The 26,351-nt window shown below is 35.2% G+C and overlaps 1 protein-coding gene across 4 annotated transcripts; it reads right to left on the bottom strand.

Annotated features, from left to right (window-relative positions):
* Positions 1-1,730: 1,730 nt before the first annotated feature.
* LOC140770370 (ABC transporter C family member 2-like) lies at positions 1,731-25,549 on the bottom strand. 4 transcript variants are annotated; one of them, XM_073111537.1, is made up of 29 exons: positions 25,199-25,549; positions 24,479-24,876; positions 22,312-22,490; positions 22,114-22,153; positions 21,729-21,888; positions 21,456-21,570; positions 21,305-21,385; positions 21,132-21,156; positions 20,276-20,332; positions 19,901-19,966; positions 19,285-19,359; positions 17,831-17,938; positions 17,151-17,285; positions 16,252-16,358; positions 16,065-16,158; positions 15,789-15,956; positions 14,754-14,894; positions 13,105-13,311; positions 12,916-13,014; positions 12,475-12,627; positions 10,900-11,294; positions 9,899-10,079; positions 9,477-9,800; positions 7,114-7,870; positions 5,681-5,802; positions 4,801-5,046; positions 4,144-4,245; positions 2,614-2,935; positions 1,731-2,152 (listed from the first exon to the last, which is right to left on the bottom strand). In XM_073111537.1, the coding sequence occupies exons 2-29, from the start codon at positions 24,809-24,811 to the stop codon at positions 2,052-2,054; spliced, it is 4,893 nt and encodes a 1,630-aa protein (XP_072967638.1). In that variant the 5' UTR covers positions 24,812-24,876; positions 25,199-25,549; the 3' UTR covers positions 1,731-2,051. The 4 variants fall into 4 exon arrangements, with proteins under 4 accessions (XP_072967638.1, XP_072967637.1, XP_072967640.1 ...); XM_073111536.1 differs by having other exon boundaries at positions 24,479-24,871; XM_073111539.1 differs by lacking the exon at positions 25,199-25,549 and adding an exon at positions 24,967-25,119 and having other exon boundaries at positions 24,479-24,871.
* Between the last annotated feature and the right edge of the window lie 802 nt (positions 25,550-26,351).

Here is a 26,351-nt window from a genome sequence, read left to right as displayed (position 1 = left end):
GCTTGGCATAACCCTGGCACTTCATTTAATATGAGAATAAAGTAGGGGCAGTGGGGTCTTTTCCCCGCTTAAAGCACATCACCATCATTCCCATCTACTCTTTCTTCGAGGAGGACATAGGAATTTTCCAGTCCAGCACTGTAACGCCATCAAGCAAGTAATTATTAAAGTCCAAAATTAAAAGAAAGAAAGAAAATAAAATCCATTTTAGTCTTCTTTAATTAAATCAAATTCTAAATTACTTCATTAGCTCTAATTTATGTGTCTAATAGTATGAACAATTTCCTATATTAAAGCTAAAAGCAATTGACTCCATTGTTTGTCTTTTGATATTAGTAATGGATAAATTAATTAAAATTTTGGTAGAGTAGTAGGGCTCACAATGAGTGCTCACTGGGATCGAGTGCAGTCCAAGCAAACTTTAAAAGGACAGTGTTTTGATTAATTGTTGCTTTGCAAGATTCTCATTATACTTTCATCAATATCTGGATAATATATATATAATGTTTATAGCCATGTAACTCTGGAATAGTTGAATTATAATTCAATAAGTAGTCTAATCCAGTGATATGGCAAAGCATTCTGGGGCCAAAGCCAACCGAAGGTTTGTAGCTGTTAGTCGATAATAAGTCTGCCAAGCTTTTATTATTATTATTATTATTATTATTATTATTATTGTCTAATTCACTTTAATATTTCAATGCGGATGAATTATAAAAACCGACTACTAGAAGATGATCTCTAAATATAAACCGAGACAACTGACTTTTTAATGTGAAAATTTAGAAATTATTTTTAAAAAATTATCTAGAGAAATTTTTATATAAATCATTTTTTAGTTCAATGATTTTTAAATATAAATTGAGAAATTAAAAGGTAAGTTATATAAAAATTTAGTTTCTTAACCGTCTTAATTTTTTTTTATATAATTATTTATTTGATTAATAATTTATATTTAAAAATTGCCATCTCAATCTATGACGTAGCAATGTTGCAAAATAAATTTTTAGTTATCTAATCTGAGGAAATAGAACTCTTGATTATTAAATTATAATTTTAAATATTTTTTTACTAATTTAGCTCTAATAAATTTTAAAAAGACTGATGTGTCTTGAAATATATTACACATCACCTATGTAATTTATATGTATCGTTTATATAAAAAGTACGCTTTAATTTTAAGAAAAAAAACACAACGTATCAGTTGTGTAATTTATACGCATCGTTATATAAAATATACGCTATAATTTGCAACGATGTGCACGTCAAAATTTTAAAAAAAAATATCGCATATCACCTATATTACTTATATGCATCGCTTATGAAAAATATATTCTAATTTTTAACAATGTGCACCATAAAAATTAAACACTTAGATTAAATTAAAAAAATAATAAATTAGTTTAAATCAGTAAAAAAAGTACCTAAATTTGTAATTCAGCCTATTTCTGCCAACCAAAAAACCTAAATTTTTTTGCAGCAAATCACCCTATTTTGGTCAAAAACTCGATTTTTGGATCAAATTTGAATGCCAGATCTAAATGACCTTTGAAAGGATTTGAAGTATGGACAAAGCCCAAATCTGAAATTGAAACAATTTTATGATTGTGAAAACATCACACAACTCTTTCAAACTGAATATTGATCAGGTAGGAGATTATAATGTCAACAGAGTAACTTCTGTTAACATGTTTTGCCTCATTCACAGAAATAGAAAGAAGAAAAATATCTATCAGAAATACTTTTTTACTGAGATGCAGCAGCAATATCATAGGCTTCTGTCACAACCTAAAAGTTCAATTCATCAAGCATCATTATGATCAGCATGCAATAATACAGAATCAATTGTTCCTCATTAACTGTTTTCCTATCTACTCATTGCCACTATTCCCAACTATTTGGGGTCGGCTATGCTAAGCTCAAGTTGCATCTAAGGCTGAGCAGGGATATATGAAGTACCAAAGAAAAAACATACAAAATATGATGTCATCTCAAATATCGCCTCACAATTCCAATAAACCACTCAATTCCATAAGCTGCAATTTGCAGTTCTACATCTGTGTTTCATCCCAGTCCAGTGATCTATCTTCAAATGTGTAGCCAGGTTGTGTTTGAAGCCGATTACGAGCCAATCTACTCATCATTGCTAGACCTGAAAGCAAAACACGTATAAAATGTTAAAAAGATGCAGCAACGCAACCTACACAAATCCAAAATTTGACATGACTCAAATGCTTGGCAGTAGATGAATCATTGTTTCTACAGCAAGAGAGAGGTTCTGGCTTATACTTTTCGATCAGGACTATATTTTTCATAGTTCCTATCCCCCTTCTCTTTTAATACTATAGATCACCTTATTTATTAACATTGACATTTTTTATGAACTTCTCCATAAAGTGAGCGTTTCCATGGCTGGCATATTGCATATTCAGAGTCATAATGCAGAATGGAAATTTTAGCAGTAGGTTGTTGCAACAATGTTGAATGTCAATTCGATCTTAAATTCTTTCTTTTCCTATTCGTATGTGCGCATGCAGTTATAAATTGTCAAGGAATGTAAATAATGTTTATTCAACATAAATGCCGCTTTTGCAGACAAAACAGAGGACATACCTTCCACCACTTTATAGAGAGATGACCACCATCTATCTGCCGGGACATGATACTGATTCAATGTTTCTTCAATTTCACTGTCATGTTTGCCTTCCAAAACCCTCTGAAGAGTGATACAAGCATCTTTCGTTTTCGTGAGAATGTTGTTTTCATCAGCAACCTCTAATTGCTGGAGGTCATTGTGTGAAGATGTCAAGCTGACTGCAAGGGCAAACTGCGCAGCAGCAGCCCACCGTGAAGAAGCCAGCCATTTCCTTTGCCCATCTTGCCTCTTGGTCTCTTCCCTGCTGGATTTGTTTTCTCCTTCCGCGAAGACTAAACTCTGTTGAATTTCATTAATATAAGGTTTTGGTAAAGAAGTATGCCTTGGATGTATATATACAAAGTATACTGAATATCAATTATGCAAGCATATATTAGACAGGAACTTCAAAGATAAGGACACCATATTATTGTCTACAATATCTATGTCTGGAAGCTTGAAATTCAAAGCAGTAAGACTCTGTAGCAACAGAACTTGATTAATATGCAAGTATTTCCTTTTCTACTAATGCCCAAATTTTTTTCCTGTATCTACTGTCATGACTGGGAAAAGGTGTAAAGAAAATGTGGAGGTTCAAACCTCTGGAAAGGTGGCTGATCGAAGCAACTAAACATTGCTATTTTAAGAACACACAACAGTCAACACCATTCATTTGTTTAGGAGATTTTTCCTCATACACAGAAAGAATACAATCCGATCATGATTAATGATGTAACTTTGTTCTCCTTTTCTCCCTACCTGTTCCACCTTAATCTTTTGTTCCACAACTGCTGCAATTAACTGCTTAGTATGAAGTTTTGTCATTTATATAATTTTGGATGCGAAAACTATTTGCTCGTGGTGATTAGGCTCTCCTTAAACCATGATACTCGGAGAAAACTTCAAAGTAAAAAGTTCAACTGACAGAAGAGGAACAAAGAAAAAGCATGCAGAGGAAAAAAACACTTCTTGTAATACCAAAATGATGCATTGGCTGCTAAATTAACATCATTTACTGAAAGGGTTGACATCAAATAGACATCTGCCCTTTAAGTTGCTAAAATCTCTTTTGAAGACTTTGGTATTAAGGCCTTGTCTGCTTTGAGTTTAGGAACTCTCATTGAACTGGTTCAGGGACTCCTAAACTGATTCAGTAACTAAACATCTGATTATCTTTTTCATATCTAATTAAGTTTACTCTTTAAAAAATTAAGACTAAGTAATAAACTAACTAATCGAATTCGGAGCTTAGTCTCAAACCAAACGAGGCCCAAATGTTCTTCTATACAGCACACCAAACTGACATCTGCAAGTTAGATTGACTAAATCCTTACTTGGAGCAATCCCTATTTAAGTTCTGCTCCAGAAATAAACATACTCTTATATATAAGAAAAATTGGAGAATAGCAACAATGATGATGATGTGTAGGGGAAGGTAGTAATACCAAAGCATGTTCTAAATCAGGATATAGGAAATAAAAGAGAAAGTGAAGTGAATCCAGTAGTACCCGTAGATACTGGGCATTGGTTGTTCCAGTGCTTTGAACCATCTTAGAGAAAGCACTCCCTTCATTTGACAGAAGATTCTCTGGGGTGTCAAATTCCAAAACCTGCCAATGTAACCACATGTACAATGAACAACCTTGAAACAACTTAATGTCAACAAATATTAGTGGTCTCCACAAATAACATTATAATAAGAATGCAAAATTCTGGGGTATTCATTTACCTAAAACTGGATCTCTTATCAATTTTGAGAAAGTGCAAACTGAGGAACCAGGTATAAAAGATCTGTGTGTGTGTGGGTGGGTGTGTGGAGTGTAGACGTATATATACAGTCAGATATTAATTGTACAATCATATAAAAACAATCTTTTGTTTCATGCCATTTAGCTAGTGATTGGAAATTTTGAATAAATGAATTTGCAAGCTTAACTAATATACTAGTAAGGATGATGCTACTAAATAGTCACCCAATCTCAATATACAAAATAGGAAAGTTTAGCTTTACCGTGCATCCATGGGCTAAATATCTCAAAGTTGATGTAAATAAGTATAAAACTTATACAATAATAACCAAATTGTTGCAGATTTGCAGTTCCAAATCTATGATACATTAGTATCTCAAAGTAGTGACCAAACTCTTAAGCAATCCATGCAGATACCTGACCAGCACTGAGAAGAAGAAGGCGGTCACAGTCTATGATGGTATTCAAACGGTGAGCTATAATGAGCATTGTGCAAGATTTGAATTCTTCTCTTATGGTCTTCTGGATTAGAGCATCAGTTCTGACATCTACAGCTGCAGTTGCTTCATCAAGAACAAGAATCTTTGATCTGCGCAGCAATGCACGAGCTAAACTTAGCAGTTGTCTCTGACCAACACTAAAATTTTCTCCTGCCTCGGAAACCTAGAGATGTTGCAGATGAGGAAATATTTCAGTCAAGATGTTAGCTAATAAAACATCTTATTTACTATGAAAAATGATTTTAACTGAACTCTAATCTTTCAGAAAGAGCTTAACTAGTCCAAGATCGGCAATAAATGCCAAATAGACTTCTAGTAATGTATAATACAGCATTTGAAGTTTTCCGTGGTCATAATTGAAATGACGCTACATATACAAGTGTGCTAAGTATACTTTGCTATACGTTACAAGCTAGGCCTTATCAAACAACTTATACTTTATCATATTACATCAATATTTCCCTTCAAGAGAAACATATTTACTTGATCCTAGCCATTAATTTTTGTGGGTGCTGCTTTGCTGAACTCTCATTTGTTATCAAGTCATCATGCACCCAAATGGCCCAATGACCACTCATGATGGTCGGCATATGCTTATTTTTGAATAAACAATAGACAGCAAAATAAATAACAATATCTCTACAGCAGTCAGCAAAAGTATGTCCAAATAAATTGAAGCAAGATATCAAGTAAGCTGCACACATCAACATGCATAACATTGTAAAAGAAACAAAACGATTGAGAAGACAAAAGAATTGCTTCAACAAAAAAGAAAAGAAAAAGAAATGCTCGCATACTTCCGCATCAAGCCCCAGATGGTTCCTCCTAATGACATCTTTTAGATGCGCCCTCTCCAGAGCCTCCCACAGATCTGCATCATTGTGCTCATTGAAAGGATCCAGATTAAATCGAACAGTTCCTGACAAGAACAAAACAACAAATGAGAAATGTAAATGTAAAAGGTAAACTATAACGAAATTACCAATGAAAATAAAAAAAAAGTCAAATCGTGATATTTGTCTAGCATCTGATTATTGACAAGAATCATAAGTAGCTAGAGTCTACAAAAATAACTGCAAGCTCCAGAATTTTGATCTTCCAGCAATAGCTCAGGTGTAAAATTTAGTGCCTTATGGTATTCTAGTTCAATTGCGGCAGACAAGCACCTTACAAATAGTAAGGGTGTTACATATATCAAGTTTTCTTGCATCAGAGAATAGAGGGAGCAACGGAAAACCACTGTTGACTTCCATCTTCCTAGTAAGCACATGCTGAACAATTTTTCCTTTCGTAGAAGCTTAAATGAAAGTACCTTGCCGACACCAATATGGCAATATCATCTCCCCATCTGTGACCCATACAATCCATGCCAATTAGGATATACCATTTATTTTACAGTAAGGAACTGAGCTACTATGTCCTTTGCTGCAGTTGTGGCAGTGCCACTGGAAGTGCTTTTTTGTCTTGCAGTGGAAGACACCAATGGCCCGAGATCAGATGATGGTGACAGAGAAGGAATTACATGAAAATGGTGGCTTTGGTAGTTGTTGCGAGTCTCGGAAGAAGGGAAGGATTAGTGATGGGATTTACAAATTGATTTTTTAAACAACAAAAATGGTCAAACATGTTTAAACTGTGATCCTGTTTCTTTTTACTAGGATATATGAAGTCAGATAAATAAAACCCATCTTGTCACATAGTTCCAGGCTCAAAATGGTGAACAACAAACGCTAGTTTATGATTTTTATCAATCCTTAAAAATGAAAAGGATGACATGAATGCCCATAGTAATTCGGCACAATAGCTTAGAAAAAACTGGACTCATTGCTGACAGTTATAATACTTTTTTATTCAGATCACTGTTCCAATTAAAGTCCTTACTAGTTACTACAGCTCCATTGCTTCCATGGTAACAGTTCTATATAATCAAGTCAATGAAAGTTCCATACAAACATGAATGCTAGTAACAGTTTAAATTGAAATACAGCTCCCCAAGGAAACCTTATAATATTAAATCCTTTCTTTTTCCACTAATGAAAGTATTAGTCTGGATCACTGGCAGAGGTTACACAAGTTAGCAAATATATAAACTGGTAAATGTACAGGTAGATAAACTAACAAAAGCTGGTTCCTGATGAACTACAAGTAGCAGCAGGAGTTCAACATAAAAAATTATTAGCAGCAGCTTCAACAAACTATTCATTTAGTCCAAAAAGCTTTCAAAAAATACCTGAAAAGAGAACAGGTGACTGTGGTATTATTCCTAGGACTTTGCGTAAATCCCAAAGACCAAATCTTGAAATATCACAATCATCAATGAAAATATTTCCTCGTTCAAGCTCCACTATACGAAATAAAGCATTAAGCATGCTAGATTTTCCAGCACCTGTCCTGCCAACTATTCCAATCTTTTCACTTCCATCGATTGTGAATGATATGCCATGAAGAACAGGAGGAAGTTCTGGCCTGTACCGAAGAACAACATCTTGGAACTTTATGATTCCAGATGAGGGCCAACCAGGGGGTGGCCTGCTGTTTTCAATAACAGGAGGAGCTTCAGACGGCAACTCTATATAGGTTCCAACTCGCTCAACAGCATTTAAACTATTTTCAGCAAGACTTGCAAGACGGAGAACAGCAGTCAGAAGGTTGGTAATGTTTAAAGCATAAGAAAGAAGTAGACCCATTGTTGATGCAAATGCCTGCTGATTTTCTGCACGTTGGTTCTGCATGACAGCAAATGTTGCTGTAAACCAAATCATGATGCCTCCCAATGTTTCCAGACGAATAGCTAGCCATCTGTTTGCACTCATATTCACAAGTGTAAATCTGACATTGTTGTCCATTGACTTTCCATTAATATTGGCCATCCTGTCATATGCTTTGTAGGCACGAATTGTTGGCAGACCATTCAATGCTTCTCCAAATTGAGCGTAGACAGGAGATCTGGTTATGGAGTCCAAGCGCTTCACTTCACGGGCTGTACTCTGAGAGAAGAGGAATAAGGCAGAAACAACCATAACACCACTACCATTATGGTCAATAAATGGAAGATAAGAAAAGCACAAGTAAAGATTAAATAGTTCGACTTTACTATGATAAATAATTGCATGATAATTGAAAAGACAAAAATATAAAAGCCAAACATTTATTGATGTGATTTGGACCACACTGAGTCATCTCGTACATAGATACAACATATGGGATATATTTCTTGTTTTGTTTTAGTTGTTTTCTTCAGAAAAATAAGGATTCTAGATGTCGCGTTTGAACACAGGAAGGTCGCATTCCAACGCCCCTTGCGAACACCTACATACGTTCGCATCGACAGAAAATGTAAATTATGCGTTCAAACGTGCTCAACCCCGTTCGAACACACACATGCGAACGTCTGCATACGTTCGCATCGGCAGTGAATGCAAATTGCACGTTCAAATGCACTCGACCCAGTTCGAACGCGGTCGGCGAGAATACAATGTTTCTAGGGTTATTAATTGTTAATTTGGCTTGTTAGATTAGCCTCTTAAGATTTGGATGACAACCTAAAGGGGGATTATGAATGAATATTGAATTTTCTTCTCTTCCTCTACTCTAACTCTTCTCCCTCCTCGTTCAAACCCTAGCCGTGTGTCATCTCGACGCCAGATACCTTTAATACCCCTCGATTGTCGAGTCTTCTCTCCTCCTTAGAATCTCGACCAACTTCTTCTCTCTTATCCTTATCCCTTCAACACCACGTGCCACCAGATCCATCACCATTATCATCACCTTTATCACTAACATGACCATAACCCGTCATCTTCAACTTCACCACAATATTGCATATTTTAGCCCCAGATGCAGCCATAATCTGCGAAGGCGTGAATATCAAAAACATAGATTAGAAAGATATGGAACGATCACCACTGATTTCGTAATTTTCTGAATACAAGAGAATATTCTCCTTTGACTGCGCGGACTGCTTCCCTGCATTCAAGCTTGATTGGGAACGAATGCATGATCCATATCATTTATTTCATTGATTCTTTCTGCATGACCTCATGTTAGACATTTAGAGAATACTTTTAGATAACTAGCAATAAACAGTCACTTAACGTACAACAAATAACAACCACAGGCATGATCATCAACACAAAGCCTTTTCCTAACTATTTGATATTTGATTTAATGATCTTTTACCATCATTCATCTTGATCTTGCAGAAGCTTGTATTCTTTCTAAAACAGAGGTATTACCAAGATAAAATCACATGTAAAACCCAGAAAGCTAGATTTAGATTCAGTGGAACTTTATCATGTGTATAAGGATACTGATTTATACATCAATCAAGCATAACCTGAAAACTTCTTCCATCCATGTCTTGAGTCTTCATGTTATTAGTCATTACACTTTATTTTATTAATATAGTTAATCAATCATCTCATCATCCATCAAACATCACAGGAAATTTAATACCTTGTATTCTTCATTTGATATATTTAGTAATCGAAGAGTTTAATGAGAACAAGAAGAAAACTAAAGAAATGAGAAGCATGTAATTGATGTAGTAAAACAAAAAAGAAAAGCATCATTCAGTTGGCCTGACATCTTTACCTGGTAATAAAGATAGGCTGCATAAAACAAAATCAGAAGTGGCATTATGGCCCAGAGGGATAAGGTGCTGACAACACCTATCAGGACAAATGTGGAAAGTAGCTGCGAGATTTGTGCCAGAAACATATTCACATAGATTGCGACATTGCGATCGATATCACCTAGATCTTTAGCAAACCTATTGATTATTCTTCCAAGTGGATTGGTATGAAAGAACAGCATTGGAGCTCTTAATATTGAGTGAAGCATAGCATCATGTAGCCGCTTGGCAGCATAAAGACTTGAGATGATCAGCCAATAAGAATTTGTCAAAGTAATTAGTACCTGAGTAGAATTAGAACCAAATGTATTTCTAATTTCAGGATGTTAACAAAAATAACTTCAGACTTGCAAATCAGAATAATATTTTGTTTCTTAACTACCTGACCAAAAGATAGAAGTGCGTAAATCAGATTATAAAATCCAGGCCCATGGCTTTTTGGAGAGCTCCGATCTGTCCAGATGCTGAGCCATGTGCTACTTGAAATTCGAAGAATTTCAGTCATGGCGTAGCAAAAGAAAAGTATACATACTACCCACATCCCACCCAAAGCATTTTTGTACCTGCATAGAGATGCCAATATGAAGTGAATATCCCCCTGGTAAAATAAGAGTTGATATATTGGGTTACCACCCAAATAGGTGATAATGTGATATGAGTAAATTTCACTATGTAGGAGAGAGGTTTGCTCAAGAATTCTATGATTGTGTGCCATGATGATGAGAAAATGCACATATTTGTATAATTAAAATTATGAGCATTCATACATATTCAAAATTATGAGCATATTTATATACAAACATAACACATACTTACACAAACACATAAAAGTGTTGAAAAGTGTATACATGTCTTTGAAAATATGTATATATAAGTAAGCATGATAAGCACATTACATTGTTATAGATGAACCAACAAAAATAGTAAAATTATTCAATATAAGGTTCCAATGTGCTATGACAATATGAAATCAGTTCCACTAAGCAATTCTGAAAACAATTCGCAAGAAGACTACAGTGCTTACATTATTCTTGGTCTTTACAGAAAGCATGTACTAATAATACCAGGCAGCACAGCATACTTAGTGAAATCCTAATTCAAGTAGATTTCCTATAGAAGATAAGTAGGTCCGACCTTATATATCCTGCTCTCATTCTATTAATAACTTAGAATGGATTCCAAAATTTCTATCCTATGTAGCAAGATAACCAACTATGAAAACTTAAAGAAACAACTGAAAAATGAAAGACTATTTATGTTGTAGCACAGACTACAAATTGTAAGCGGGTTAGTGTCATTGATTGTCTAGAAACAGTATCACAGTGAGATTCCCCATAGATGCATTTCAAAATTTATGCACTTCTAGTGTAAGAAAATCTTTACCGTGAAAGAACCTTTGAACTGACAACACCAGTCTCCCTTTCTTCCTTCTTGATTAGAACAGACTTTGGTTCTTTTACTTTATTTGATTTATTTTCACTCTTAATCAAGCCATTCTCTGTCGATGGCATCTCTCCATCTTCAGTAGGTTTCCTGCCATCCTGGCTATTGTTTTCACCCGATTTCTCTTCTATTTGTTCCTCCATTTTTCCAGCATTCTCCATCAACTTTTGAAAAAGTTCCCCATTGATACTGAGTTCTTCAAAGGTACCAGTCTCTTTCACCATACCTTCATGGACTACAATTATCTTGTCCACATTTGGCAGAAAATGTAGCTGGTTGGTTACGAGCACTCGTGTTTTATTTTTCAACTGGTCCTTTATACATTTATCAAAAACCTGCACATATATAGATTACAATAAAGTACACAAATATCAATATTAAAATTCTTAGGATGGAAGTTCTTATGAAGTGATAAAGAAAAGAAAACAGAGAACTTAAGTCCTCCAGATATTTCCATTTTTTTAACTTGCAATTTTGCATCACAATAGGTTAACACAGAGTCATATTTTCTAGGCTCAGTGAACATCCTAGAACTATGGTCATCACAATTGCCTCTATGTATTATAAGTGGAGGGCGAATAACTTTGACTTCAACAACTGCCATCACCACTCTTTTACTCTAGGAATTCGAGGAACTTGTCGTGCATCATCTTTAGAAGACATTCTACCTACTCTATCAATAACCACCTTAAGCATCTAAGGATTCCTTTATATCTGAGTGCACTTGTGGATGCCATAAGCCCCTCTTGGATTAGAAAGATGTCAACATCTGCTAGTGGGAGGAGTGGATGATTGTGATCATATGCTAGTGAGAGGAATGGATGATGAACCCTTATGTTAGACGAAGAATGTTCTTGAACAAAGATGTCTGGAGCAGGAAAGCATTAATGTGGCTTCAAGGGTTTGTGGATTTGTAAAACTATACATGTGAGGTGTATAGTAACTATATATACATTTTATTTCTCTAGTGGATTGGTTCTCCTTGATAACGTCTCATGATTCATCCAAAAGGTTTTCCATGAAAAGAACTCGTGGGCCTATTGACTTGTTTTTTTATCTGCGTAATTCTTTTCGGTTATAAGCTTTTCTTGAGAATCACTATGAACTGATTGCACAATAATATTATCAAAAGAGCAAGAAAGTACAATCTTATCCCCATAAAGAAGGTATATTAGTGAATATAAAAGGAAGAGCACTGAAACATATTGAAGCAGTTTCCCCATCTATCTTGATTAGCCTCATGGAGAATGGTTTAGTCTGTCAAAGTTGTCATAGAAACTATCGACACCACGTATGACAGTAGTCTCCCATAAAATGAAAAAAAGCATATTAACCATCAGGAGCCCCAATCATGAGGTTGTACTCCAATAGTGACTGTAGGTTGCCAAACAGGTGGATAACATGCAAAGTTCATGACTTCATTCAGTAGATCCAAGAATAGTAATGAGTAACATAATTGGCAAGGATTTATGATGCACATTTAAGGAGGAAGGGACTGAAGGAGGGTGGAATTACCTGTCGACCAACATGGGCATCTAATGCACTCAGAGGATCATCAAATACATAAACATCTGAATCAGAATATACAGCCCTTGCCATGGAAACTCTTTGCTTTTGCCCTCCACTAATATTTACTCCCCTTTCCCCAATCTCAGTGAGATCACCACCCTGATAAAACAAGTATAACAAGATGTGTGAGTGGTTACTCAAGAATAATCTTCTTCTTCTTTTATACTCAAGAATAATCAGAAACACTTGAAGGCATTCAGAGATAAAAACATATCAAAATGTAATGAGATAAACTGAGAAGAACATGTTTTCTCTAGATAAGGAAGATAATGTTGTCTTCCTTCAATGACATCTTCCAGGCTAACTTTTGAGCAGATTTCAGCTAGATACCAACTGATAGTTTTCGTTTTAAGTTCAAAGTTTAGACATTACAGGAGATGTACTCACTGGAAGCAAATCAAGGTCATGCTGCAATGCAGTAACTTCAATAGCCCTCTGATAGCTTGATGGTTGAAAAGCAGATCCAAACAGTATGTTATCGCGTACCTGTGCAGACAAAGTGACATTAAACATCAGTTGATATTTGATACTACAGTCTACAGCAATAAACTGATAATCAGAGAAACCACAAATTACCGTAGCATTAAATATCCATGAAATTTGAGAAACATAGGCAACTGTTCCACGGATAACTACAGATGTATCTGTTTCTGCCACTGGTGGCAATTCTCCAAGCATTGCAGATATCAGAGATGTTTTTCCCTCTCCAGTACCTCCGACAATAGCAACTAAGCTACCAACGGGTACATCGAGATTGATATTTGATAATGTTGGTCTCTCAGCCTGCCCATGTCTCTGAGTGTTACATACTTTCACGAAATGCAACAACTTATGTCATAAAGCATAAGCATATAAGCATAAGAAACTGAGACAAGAACTGACAAAAAATATTATAATATCAAGTTTAATTACTCTCTATAAAATGGTAAGATTTGGCCAAGAAATAACATTTCCACACAGAAGGGTATGGGTTGTTGTCTTAAGACTGGCATGCAACAAGAAAAGATAGATAAGGTTCGATTCATGTCTATGGGTTGTTGTTCCATCATTCCATGTGTTGTGCATAATTTCAAATGGGATTGCTTACTTATTACACTGTCACACAAAGGATGGTCTAACTTTTTCCTCTCTGAGACTTTCAGCATCAGTATAGGTACCTCAATGTTGCCTGAAATTTCTCCAGAAGATAAGCAGGAAAAGGGCGTAAAGGTGACCAATGATTAGTTGCATCCTTCCAATTTAGATTCTTGCGGGCAATAGTACGATCAAAGTTTACACTTAATAAATGGCAAATGAACTAGGCCATACAAATAATCCAATTAGACATAAGTACTTCATATCTAGATATACTTGGGTACTTCAAAGCAAGGCTCCAGGTATCGGAATCGGGATCGGCCGTTCAAAAACATGATCCGTATTGGTCATATTGATGGCATCGGCCGTCTGAATCGTTTTATTGTTTAAAATGAAAAAAAAATCAAATTTTTTGTAAAATAAGATATAAATATAAATTACTCATATATAAATCTATAAATAAAAAAATAAATGTTATTTTGTTAATTTTTATCTCTCTTTCTACTACTCTCTCTTCCTCTCCAATTCTCTCCCCTCTTTTCTCTCTCAGTCTCTCCCTCTCCGATTCTTCCTCAACAATGCTTCTCCCATGAGCTCCGACGAAATATTCTCTTTTTCTCTCTCACTCCATCCGACGAGGTCTCTTTATTTCTCTCTCCTCTCTCTCTCTCTTTTTCTTACTCTCATTCCTCTCTTTCTCCCTTTCTCTCTCCCAATTTTAGTCGGTTTCGACCGGTACAATCAATCCCAACCCAAAACAGATCAGGTATCGGCCGATCCGGCTGAAACCGGTCATTAGACCAACAATGGTATGCCGACGACGTACTGGCATATGGCACGAGGGGTGCCACATGGCACCCCTCCTAGCAGCACTTCACTAAAGACTCTTCGTCGTCGTCGTTCGCCGCTCGCTCTCGCCTAGTTGAGTCGTCTTCCTCCTCGAGCTAGCAAGGGCGGTGGTGACGGTGAGCGGCAGTGATGACAACGACGAAACGCTACTAGTCTCCCTCCTCTTTTTCCCTCCCTCTCTTGCGGCACGTGTCGTGCTGCAAGATGGCACGGCCATCCATGCATTGGATAAAAACTGACACAGAAAGCATTAGGAATAGGGAACTTAAAAATAGAAGAAATATAAAATAAAAACACCAGACCTTTGACTCCCAAGAAAAGTACCCATTCTTGATCGAGATAGCTGGAAGCTCTGGCTCAAGAGGTGGATTTGGCAAAAGTAATCTTTCTTCAGTTAGGAAGAGCTCTTCTAGACGTTTCAATGACACATTAGCATTCACAACCTACAGTGGAAATGTCAAAAACATGAATAATTAGCAAACTATGTTATAGCTTAAACAACTTCAATAGCAGCAGAAAAAAATAGAATTCTCACGCCATATTCAAATAAAATTCAAGAAAAAGAAAACTATCTGACAAGAAGGAAAGTTGTAGTGCACATTTATTGCTTCCGTACATGATTCTCACCTACATATCTAGAATGATTTATATGAACCAGGCGGCTTTGAGTGGAATTCTAGCTTTTCTTATGTCTCATGGAATAGTATTATAGTGGAAACTTCTTTCATTAATCCTTCTTTGCATGATGCTCTAAGAAGCTCTTGTCACACCAGGACCCGGATCAGAAAAGTTTTGAGGATTCTTCAATCTTGATGTCTCTAAAGACGATATGATGACTTATTTTAAGGCCCCTAAACAGCTTAACTTTTGATAAGGAATTATTGAAATTCTGTTACCACTAAAATACCACATCTTAGATGACTTCCAGTTAAACTAAAATGAGTTATTCTTTGCTATAAAGATTGGTATGTCAAGCCTTTGGAAAAGAAAGTCATTTTTACAGGTACCTGTGTAATAACTCAAGCCAAATGCTTAGAAAATTTACAAGTACAGTGATTCATCCTATAGACCCATGGAACAAGCTTGTCGCTTGTACATTTCTGTTTAACATTAGATCATAATATGCAATTTCAGAGAGATTTACCAAATGGCAGATAGCATAAATGCTCACATCATAATTTTATAAGAAAACCAAACATATTTTTCAAGCATCAAAACAAAATTTATTACTCTAAATTTCTACTGTGAAATAAAATAGGGGCTTACAACTCAGTCCATGCAACTATTCACTATGGAAATATGGATTGAAGGAGAAAAGATAAATAGTGAGATCATACCTGAGTTATCAAATTTGGGAGCATGAACAGGGGGAACCTTAACACCGCAAACAGCGAAAGTGAAGTAAATGCCTTTGCAGGCGTCAAGTCTCCTCCAAGTAGGGAGTACACCCCAAATGATGATACAGTAACAACAACTGGAATGCTGTTCAGGATAAAACTATTAGCCTGCAAAATACCACAATCGGTCAAAGATTGTTGAAAGTTGAAACACCATGACTTACTATAATATACAAACCAACAAGATAAAACCAACCAAAGTTATGTGAACCTTACCGCTCCTAATGTTTGAGCCTTACGGAACCATGAAAGTTCATCATTCCGAATGCTCTGAACCTTCGACTGGAAGCTTTGCTCCCATGCATAACATCTGCCCCACAAAAGGAAAAGAATAATTACTTATAAGTTATAATTAAATTTCTCGTGAAACTAATACATAAAGCATTCTCAAATAGATATATACTTCACAGTGTCCATAGCAGCCAATATTTCATTCATAAGACCTATACGCTTGTCAGTCCGTTGCAGGCCTTCCTTGGATAGCTTTTGCATTCTGCTTATCACGACTGTCTGATACCGTACAAAGAACATAAAATCAGAGAAATGTATAGAAGGCAAGTGAAGAACTATTCATGACTTCAGGAAAAAAAGTAAAGAAAAGAAAAACCAGGTTTAGACCTTTTCAGATGGGAAAAGAAACTGCACGATGATAAACTAGGGTGTCCTAATGCATAAGGCTCTTCCCAATGAGAAGGCTGGTGAGGGAAATTTATACAGAGTTTTGCCTTCATTACTAAAGAGGTTGTTTTTATGACTTGCAGGGGCAAGTCTTACCGTTAACGAAGTGAGGCCCTCAAAATTGCACAATGATGATCATGCTAAATAGACGACTTATTATTGATTGATAGATGTAGATTTCCTTATTCAATCACTAAATTGATAGTTAAAAGTTGATGTCAAGATAACGGTCCAGCTATTTGTTTATTGTGACTCTGAGACCTTAGGTTCAATACCTGTAGTTTTGATTTGATTAGATTCGTTTAAATACATACATACATAAATGTATGTACATATTCCTTGACTTTTGTTGAAACAAAACCCACCACGTCCACTTGATGAGATCTGATAAGAGATCTTACTTACCTCTGTCTACTTCTCTTATTCATTCAACGGGCATTCCAGACAGCCCACTTCATTGATCATCCATGAGGTTGTTTATATATATAATGATACAACTTGATCCAGCTCAAGTTGTATCATATTATCGCAAATTAGCATGTATCGGAGATTTATTTTAAACTTCAGTTATAATAGAAGTCCCACGGAAATTGGTTAGAAGGTGCAATTCCAAAGAAAATGTACCTGTATAGGGAACAAAAGGACCAGCAATAATGCACCAACAAGTGATGCAACGCCTAGCTGAGCATACAGAAGAAAAATTGATATAATAATACGAAAAGGAGCCGACCACAGACTATGAAGCTGCTGGCAGATTTGCTGTACAAATAGGACATGATTCAGACATCAGTCAGTTGTGTTTAAAACAGAAACTACTTTCATAGAATAAGTTGCTACTTGAACAATAAAGATCAAAATGAAGAATTCTCAGTCATCCATATTAAAAAAAGTAACAGTTTATAAACAACGGAATACTGATATAGAAGAAAGTTTAAAATAGTTACATGTACAAATTCATGAAATAAGTACATCAGACACGCTAATCTTACTAAGTGTCAAAACCTCAGATATGTGAAGTAATCGTGAACCATAACATCCTGTACAGCTGTTATCTTAACCCATGCTATTCAGTAGATACCAGTTGAACCTTTTTTCTTATTAATAATTTATATGATAAACCAACCCCAATAGAAAGAATATCAATTCTTCTTTAAAATTGGCATAAGTCCTTAAATTCCAACTAAGTTTTGAAAACTTAAATGTGGTAACCAGTCATTCAACAGTTAGGTTTGCAGATAAATGAGATGAACCTTCATCAAAGAATTGATCTAACACAAATATATCGAGTATAGAAAGAGAAATGCCTGAAGTGCTTCTGCGTCTGTTGTCATCAAATTAGTTATCTTTCCTGAAGAGAATTTTCTGCGCCCCTCATGGGTTAGTCTCAGTGACTTACGGAACACAGCTGCAATCTGTGGAAAAGGAAAACTAACATGTAATTTCCAAACCAATATGTCCATAATGATAATAATGAAGAAAATATGAGCAACAGAAAAGTGAAGAAATAGGCAAACTTAGATATAATGAACTCACTGCCTATACTAAATATCAACACACAACAAGATAGCATAATAATCATGGTTCGTCAGATCGGCCGATCCTAGTTGATTCCAGTCAACCAGATCCATTATGGATCTGACTCGGAGACATCAATTATTGATATCTCCAAGCTTTTTTCCTTCCTCTCTTTACTCTTTTCTTCTCGCTCTTTCTCTTTCACTCTTTTTTCCTTTTATTCTACTCTCACTTTCTAACTGAGAGATCTAGCTCCAATAAACTCCGGCGACGCAAATCTCACTCTGGCGAACTCCAATTAACTATGGTTCATTAAGTATTCATTGTTTGAAACAATCACATAATCCATATGTTGTTATTATTCTCCATAATATCCTCCTCAGTATTTTTAAACACAAAATCCATAGATTAATTATTATTCTTCTTATATTTAATAAGATTCATTTGATATGAATGATATAATACAATCACTCTTTGGAATACCAGAACCTAGACATCATTATTTTTAAACTTATGATAATTATGATGATGACCACAAGGATTTACGAGAGTCAACTTAGTATTTATCGAATTTTGACTTTTAAATAAGTTAGTACTTTTGTTTAATTTTTAAGACTCATGTGAATAATTATTATTTTATTATTTTTTTCATATTTTCTAAATTTTTAGAAATTTTTTTATATTTTTAAATGAATTTTATGTAATTAAAAAAATCAAATCCGATCCAGGCGACAGATACGACTAATACGTATCATTTTTTTAGAATGCCGATCCCGATCCTAATCCCGATTTCTTGAACCTAATAATATTTTGGCATTCTTGTCCACTATTTTTCTAGAATGAGAAGGGAGAATTGTTTTGCAAATTCCTTCAATAGTTCAATGATATAAAACAAACTAGATGAACGAAATTCGTATAATGTGTACTAAATATTTCTTGAGATTATAAGGAAAGAAATAAAAATGAGAATAGTTAAATAGAAGTTACATGGCATATAATTCGCATACATATATTTATAGGCATCTGTATGTGGACGAAAGTTTCAGTCGGAGCGGACCCGTCTAGGTCTAAAGTTCACCAACACATTGATTGCATACATCCAACAGTCATGATCATGCCCAAAATTGGATAAGAGGGGCCCAACAGATTAGAGCAAGCACAATTGTGTATGTTTCATATCATACGCATCCAATAAGAAGTTATTATGTGTTTCACATGCCTCGAGAGTTCCACAGGTACATACCAAAGTAGACCTAAGTCTGAAGCCAACACGCATGACATTCTGAAAATACTGTGCTTCACAGAGGACTCCTAGTGCCTGAAAAGTCAAATGCATGTTAACAAGAAAAGAACCAAAGTTTGATCCGTAAGTGGTTTTAAGTTATATTTCACAAATTATAGTAGTGGATTTTAAGATAAAAAAAAACAGAAGATGCAACATTCAAATATTTCCTAGTGATCAAATTTCTATGTAGTACAATCTAATCTACAACTTCTAAACCTGGTCTCAGGGAGTAAAATCAATTTCAAGAGGAAACCAGATATATTAATGAGGAAAACCCAACCTAGCATTAGAAGAAGTGCAATCAGAGGTTACTTAAAGTACAAGACACTAAATATAGCTTAAACCGCTGTCAAGGTTGTAGAAATATCAAATAAACCTTCTACAATTATGTTGAATGTAATTAGCTTCTAGGGATCCAATGCTTTTGTTGTAGCATTCTTCTTGGAATTATGATGCAGATAGATGATGTGGGAAGATAATTGGGAGAACACATAATAAGAGCAATCAATGAGATACTAAGAAATTAGAAAAAAAAGTTAAGTTTCATTTTGTATATCCAGTTTGAATTTCATACCACTCCAGCAAAAATTGAGAACGCATAGATGTAACCATTCCAAGATGGATCTCCTTGTTGCATTGACTGAATAAAAATTAGCAGTTATTAGCAACACATAACAAATATAGACAAGATAACCAATTATATCAAAAGGAGATAGAAAACAGAAACTAGAAGATGTGCATGGATCTACAACTGACAAAAACATATTACCATTTGGAATTGTTAGATAACGTAAGGTAAAAACTGAACTTCCATCTATACAAGTTCCGATCAGAAAAGGTGAAAGATTGCCCGTCAATATAAAATAAATCAGGAAGACCAAAAAAATGTGATGCAGCATAATAACAGTAATAGTTAGCTTATTCAACTTTTCACCAAAAAAGAACATACCTCTAAAAGGAGGTTCAATATAATTGGACCCACAAATTGAGAAGCATCGTTGCCAATCTACAAGTTGAGTGAAAAAGGAGTGAAAACAAACCCTTCACTGAGTGACGACAAAAATTGTTAAAAATGCATGAGAGATCAAAACACATTCCCAGCTATCTGTATATAGCTACAAATTCCAACTGTTGCCACCTACAATTCATATCTCAAGGTAAATAAATAGAAATCAACTATATTGTCATGGAAATCCATCTCTTAGTAGTTCTCGTCATATAAAATAATAAATCTCTGTAGATTTAGAAAGCTCATAAATATTCATGATTCAACATGATCAGTCTAAGAAATCAAAGTACAGATTCTTAAATGGAATGCAGTAGAACAATTAATGTACACAGCATTATATACAATTACTATGGTATATGACTGTCCCTACAAGTTAAGAAACATGTTTCTGTTGTGCATAATTAACGAATGTTTATCAGCATCTTTAACACATGAATAATAATACCTATAAGAGCCTTATTCGTTTCCTACATACATCACCAAGTGATTAACCACATTAATAATCACCATAATGTCTTTCTAGTAAAGAAAGTTACAGGTGCTGGATGGGTTCCAACACCTAGAATTCATTACTAATATCTTTTCAAATTTTGCCCTGGAATTTTGTCAGGGCCCCTCGAAGAAATCTAATTAAAGTGTTGCTCACATAAAAAAACTGCAAAAAGTAATTCACAAGTACAATGATAAACCCTCCATAACAAGTTAGTCTAACAGAAGAATAAGTAGAAAATATTAAAATCCTAGCAGGGGAATAGACATGTCAACACAACAGAAGTTCTAGTTGTTATTTTCTTACCTTGAAGAACCCTCCCAACCAGAACCTGAAGATGAAATAAGAGTGCAAGTAAGTATTTGGTGAAGTTGATTTTTAGAATGCAAATATATGATGTAAATGCTGCACTATTATACTCCTGGCCAATTTCATAAAAAAAATGGAATTTATTGTGATATCGGGATACAGCTTCAAACCTTCCTCCAAGACTACGATGAAGAGCTCTCAAAAGCCATGGTTTAGGTCTCTGTGCTTCCTCGGTCCAGCATTTCTGGAATCTGATACACGATCAAAGGTGTAGAGGTTGGTACTTTGGGGAAAGCAGTGCAAGAACTGATATAAACTTACCTGCTGTTCAATGTCTCTGTCTCATCCCATGAATCTAATTTCCAGACATCCTTCTCAGTGATGGGCCTTTTATAGCCTTGTTGCATCAGTGGAGTCATCCACGAAAAGAATATCTCTAACAGAAAAGTACACGATAAACTTCTCAAAAATGAGCCATCAATTAAAGTAAGAATAAAAGATGGTTCTTGTGAAGATCATCTACTATTTCTAATTTGAAGTTCTTAAGAAACATCTCTGCAAACACAAAGTTTGTACTTAATAAACTCTACTTACTGGAGAATATATTGGCATGCCTCTCAGGACAAATCTGCTCTCCACCAGAGAGTGGTTCATAATCCATATCATCAACAAGAACCTCAGGTCTAATGACAGTATACCCCGGATAAGGATCCAAACTAGGAACATAAACTAGCAAGAGTATTCCAAACAAGATCTGCATATAACAGAATGAAGAGGAATAAATAAGCAGATTTTAACAAGTTTCATTCATCCATTGGGAGAGAAAATAGGCAATGAACCAGTGAAAGGTGCATGGTACTGTGAAAAAGAGATTTAAGATAGTAAATTGTGCAATTTAGAGATGTTTATTGAATTATGCGCTGCATATCAATAATAATATAGGCATGTTATAGATGTGATCTGCAGATAAGAAGCAAACCTGGCATGCTATCTCGCTGATGTACAAATAAAAGAGTGATCTGCACAAGACAAGATGTAGAAGTCAGCAAAAATGCACTATCATTAAATTCCTACAAGAACAACTTTGTCCCTCAATAAAAATACAAAATATAAATGAAGAGCTAAAGGCAGACAATGGAAAATTAAATGGAAGAGGGGTAAAGAGCCAAAGACTAACTTGCTGTAGTACTGCCTGACTGAGAGAATAAGATTGAACATAGCAGATTCTCCAACCAGAACATAGATGACTATGAAACGGATATACCACCTAAACTCACGAATGTATACTTTTGTTTCTACTCCAATCATGACAAGCACACAGCTCCAAGCAGCAGCCTCGATAAGTAGTGAAATGATCTGCAAAGGGACAAGGTGACAGTGGGCAAACATTGAATGTAGGTTAAAACACAGGTAGCATGCAGCAAGAATAACTGAATAACTAATTCAACTTAAGAAAAGGAAAAAACAAAAGAAGAAGGAATACAAATAATTAACACTTTTCTTCTAAATTGCATTCAAATATACCTACTTGACAAAGTAGAATGCAGCAGAAGATGACTTCCATTCAAAGTTACACTAATTCATGTTGGAGAATATATCTCAGGTTAGATGCACAAAGAGGGCATTCTATAATAATTGCAATTGATTCTGCAAGATGCTAGGGCACCTACCAAAATTAAAATTCAAGTAGCACAAAAAAATTCCTTGTAAAATTTGGACATGCATTATTAGATATTTAGTATATGAAATAGAACAATGAAGGTGTACTTTGCTGCTATTATTTACCAAAATAGACTTTTAAGTCTTAACTGCTGATTTAATGCCTACATGGGTCAGTGGTAGAAAATATATGCAATATATGCCTTTTTATTTTCTTGTAAACAGAAAATGTAATGTCTATAATTTCCTAATTCCATGTATCAAGCCTTTCATATATTTAATACTTCTCTCAAGCACTTTTGTAGTAATCTTCCATCAAATCTTGAGGAAACTGGAAATTAAGAGGAAGAAATAGAGGTGGTTGAGCAATAAAGGGCAAAGGACAAATTGTTTCTCCCCAAGCAAGTATATAATCTTTCATTTTCTATTGTTTCCTCCACTGCTACTTTTTACCTGTTCTAGGTCTCCATATCAAATTTGAGAACACATTATAAAATCCTTCCTTGAAATTCTTAGAGAATGATATGACCAATTGGAATCTTCAATCCACTCCTGATGAACAACCTGCTTTCATTGGAATACTGGCAACCTATATGGGATTATGGGCTTAGTTGGGAAAATTGTCACGCTTTGAATCTAATAAAAGAAAAAATAAACATGATATATGAGAACTATGTTATATAAATGTGCCTTTTATTATAGGAAATTATCTACCCAAGTGCCTAGCAATAAGAAACCCAAAATTAAATATTTCTATAATGTCCTTTCTAAATATACTTATTGTGTAATCTTAAAGTGGTCTGCCAAAAGCAACCAAAATATTCCTTCATGAATTGCATTCCTTTACTCTTTTAGAATAGGGTCCAATATAAGTGGGGTATTCGTACAAAAATAAAACTTAAGCTTTGATAATAACAAAATTTGGCTCTTGAAAACTGTGTGCATCTATTTTCTATACTAGATACACGTCACACTATAACGGAAGGCGGACAATTAGAGATGCATACAAGAGCTCAATCTTACTATTACCAAAACTTTTGGTGCAAATGCCCCATATACGCGCACAACTTTTTTTTTATTCGGTATAAAATATGCAACTACAAAACAATATTTATGTTGCCAAGTTTTTTAACAACTTGAATCCTATTTATCAGCTAGTTTGCCTGGATGATCCAAAACAATTTTTACCAGACCATCTGGACCTTTAGTTCATAAATAAATTAAAAGGCTCAACATCTGCAATTATCCTAAATTTCATTCTTCCTTCAGAAACACATTAATGATCAAACCAGATACTGCAAATTGACATATTGCAAACTAAAAGGCACTTGCATTTTATTTCAGGACACATGTTCATGAGATCAATTGAAGTCTATAAATTGACATTCCAATTACACATTCAGAAATCAAAGAAGAAAGGGCACCTTTTAAGTCAGAAAGAAGTTACTATTTAATGAGATTAATCTACAAGGACCAATTGACAGGTCTGTGGATGACATTCCAATTATAAACTCCCACAACAGTGAAGGCAAAAGGGGCCTTGTTAAGTAAATAGCAATTAATTACATGATTAGAGACTTACAATTAATCAGTGACAATCAAATAACTCTTTGAAAGGCATCAAGAATAGTCATCAAATTACTCAAGATTCTAAAAGTTCAAACTTCAACATGCAAAGTACTCACCTCAAAAGGAGCAAGACCTGTCTGCCCATCCAGATTTGTCATCGACAAACCCGTCACCAACTTAAACAGCGGCTCGCCTACGCAGTATGCTGCCAGCAGCCCGAGCACGTAATTGTAATACGGCGACCGCAAACAGAATCTCTGAACCGTGAGATCTCTCCTGGTCCTCCATATCCTATAGAAGCAAACCCCAAAGAGAACCAAATGGGAGATGCAGACCACCAAGGTGTTGACGCCACAGGGCGTGTACGGGCCAAAAGCATTCTCCACCGCCATGGACCAAACCCCATCCTTCACCGGCTGGCAATACCAATCCAGTGGCTTAAAACCCATCTCTGATAGACCTAGAAATCACTTCACCAGCACTTCATGCCTTTTCCCTGGCCATACTCCCTATTCTTCCATCAAACAATCCAAAGAAGAAGAAAGATTATAAACTTGGCGTTATACAAGTAAACCATTCAACAAACAGCTAGACGTATCAAAACCTCTTAATCTTTCATGGAAAGCCAATCCGGTAAAGGAGCAAACTTTGAACACGGAAGAGCATCAAGACATACCAAAAAGATCTCACCCTTTTTGCATTTTATACCAAATAAGTGAAAAGATTATCCGATAAAGGCGAACAAACCAGAGCCAATCAATTATGCCCCCGAGAAAGAAGAACGATTATTTAAGACCAACAAGATATCACATAACAATAAATTCCAAATCTTTCACCTGGAATCAAATGGCCATCTGAGTTTCCCACACTCACTCCAAATCCAGTATTTTTTTTTCCCCTTTCTTCTTTTTTTTTCTTTTTACCTAGGATGGAGAAGCCAGACAGGTTTCACTGGAACTCGAAAAGACTCTGGCTAAAAACAAATCCGACCTCCCGAATCCACCATCTCGATCAGAGAGAGAGACGGTGGAATAATCGGTCAGCGAAGCAAAGTCTTCGCTGCTGCATTTGTGGACCAAAAGCACGAGGAATTTTTTATCCAATATAAATCTTCTTGTGGATTCACGTCTCTTGCTTTAATTTAACGATTATCTCCCGCTCTCGTGGTGGGGGCTCGTGGAAAATTTCTCGGAACTTATTTCATCAAATCTAGGAAAAAAGATTATAATACTGTGAAGCAGGTAGGAGGTAGGAATAAGAAAAACATGGCGTAATCCATTACCGCATCCAGAAGAAGACAAATCAATAATGAAGCTTTTGTCGTCGTTTAACGAATTTTACCAGCTAAATAATGCCCTCCAAAATCCAAATCTCCTTTTGGATTCATTTTAAAATTCCAAATTATGTCTCGCGCCGCCTACTCAACTGCTACTGCGATCGAGAAGGAAGGTTTTACCGGAGAAGATAGAAGGAAAGACTCCTCTAATTTGGGAAGAAATATATTAGAAAATTTTATTAAAAACATCTTATATTTTATCTTTATTATTTTTCACGCCCTACTGTGAATAGAGAGAATTTTGCCACTTTAAATATAGAAAACTACCTCTCATTTAACCTTAAATAGACACTCTCTTTTTAACTTTACCTTAATTTGGAAAAACTTACTCTCAAGTACTAAAATAATTTTATATATGTAGTTAATTTTAACTTATCTAATATAATTATTGTGCACTAATAAAATTAATGTTACAGTGCTTTCAAGGCATTATAAATACAATGCAAGGTCTATTCTATAGTTGATTTTAGTAGCAATTGGGCACCGGTAGGGGGGGGGGGGCGGAAAGAGATTTTGATCAAAATAGTTCTTCTTATAATTGTTTTTGCCATTTTGATTTAATTCACCAAATTTATTAGTAAAGACTTCTTTTTTTAACCAGCTGGCCTGCCATGTCATAAGTAAAAATATTAAAATATTTCATGATTTATATG

Source organism: Typha angustifolia, chromosome 11, assembly GCF_048772165.1.
Source record: "Typha angustifolia cultivar Huaian chromosome 11, ASM4877216v1, whole genome shotgun sequence".
NCBI classification, from domain to species: domain Eukaryota; kingdom Viridiplantae; phylum Streptophyta; class Magnoliopsida; order Poales; family Typhaceae; genus Typha; species Typha angustifolia.
This window is presented reverse-complemented; position numbering and strand designations above follow the sequence as displayed.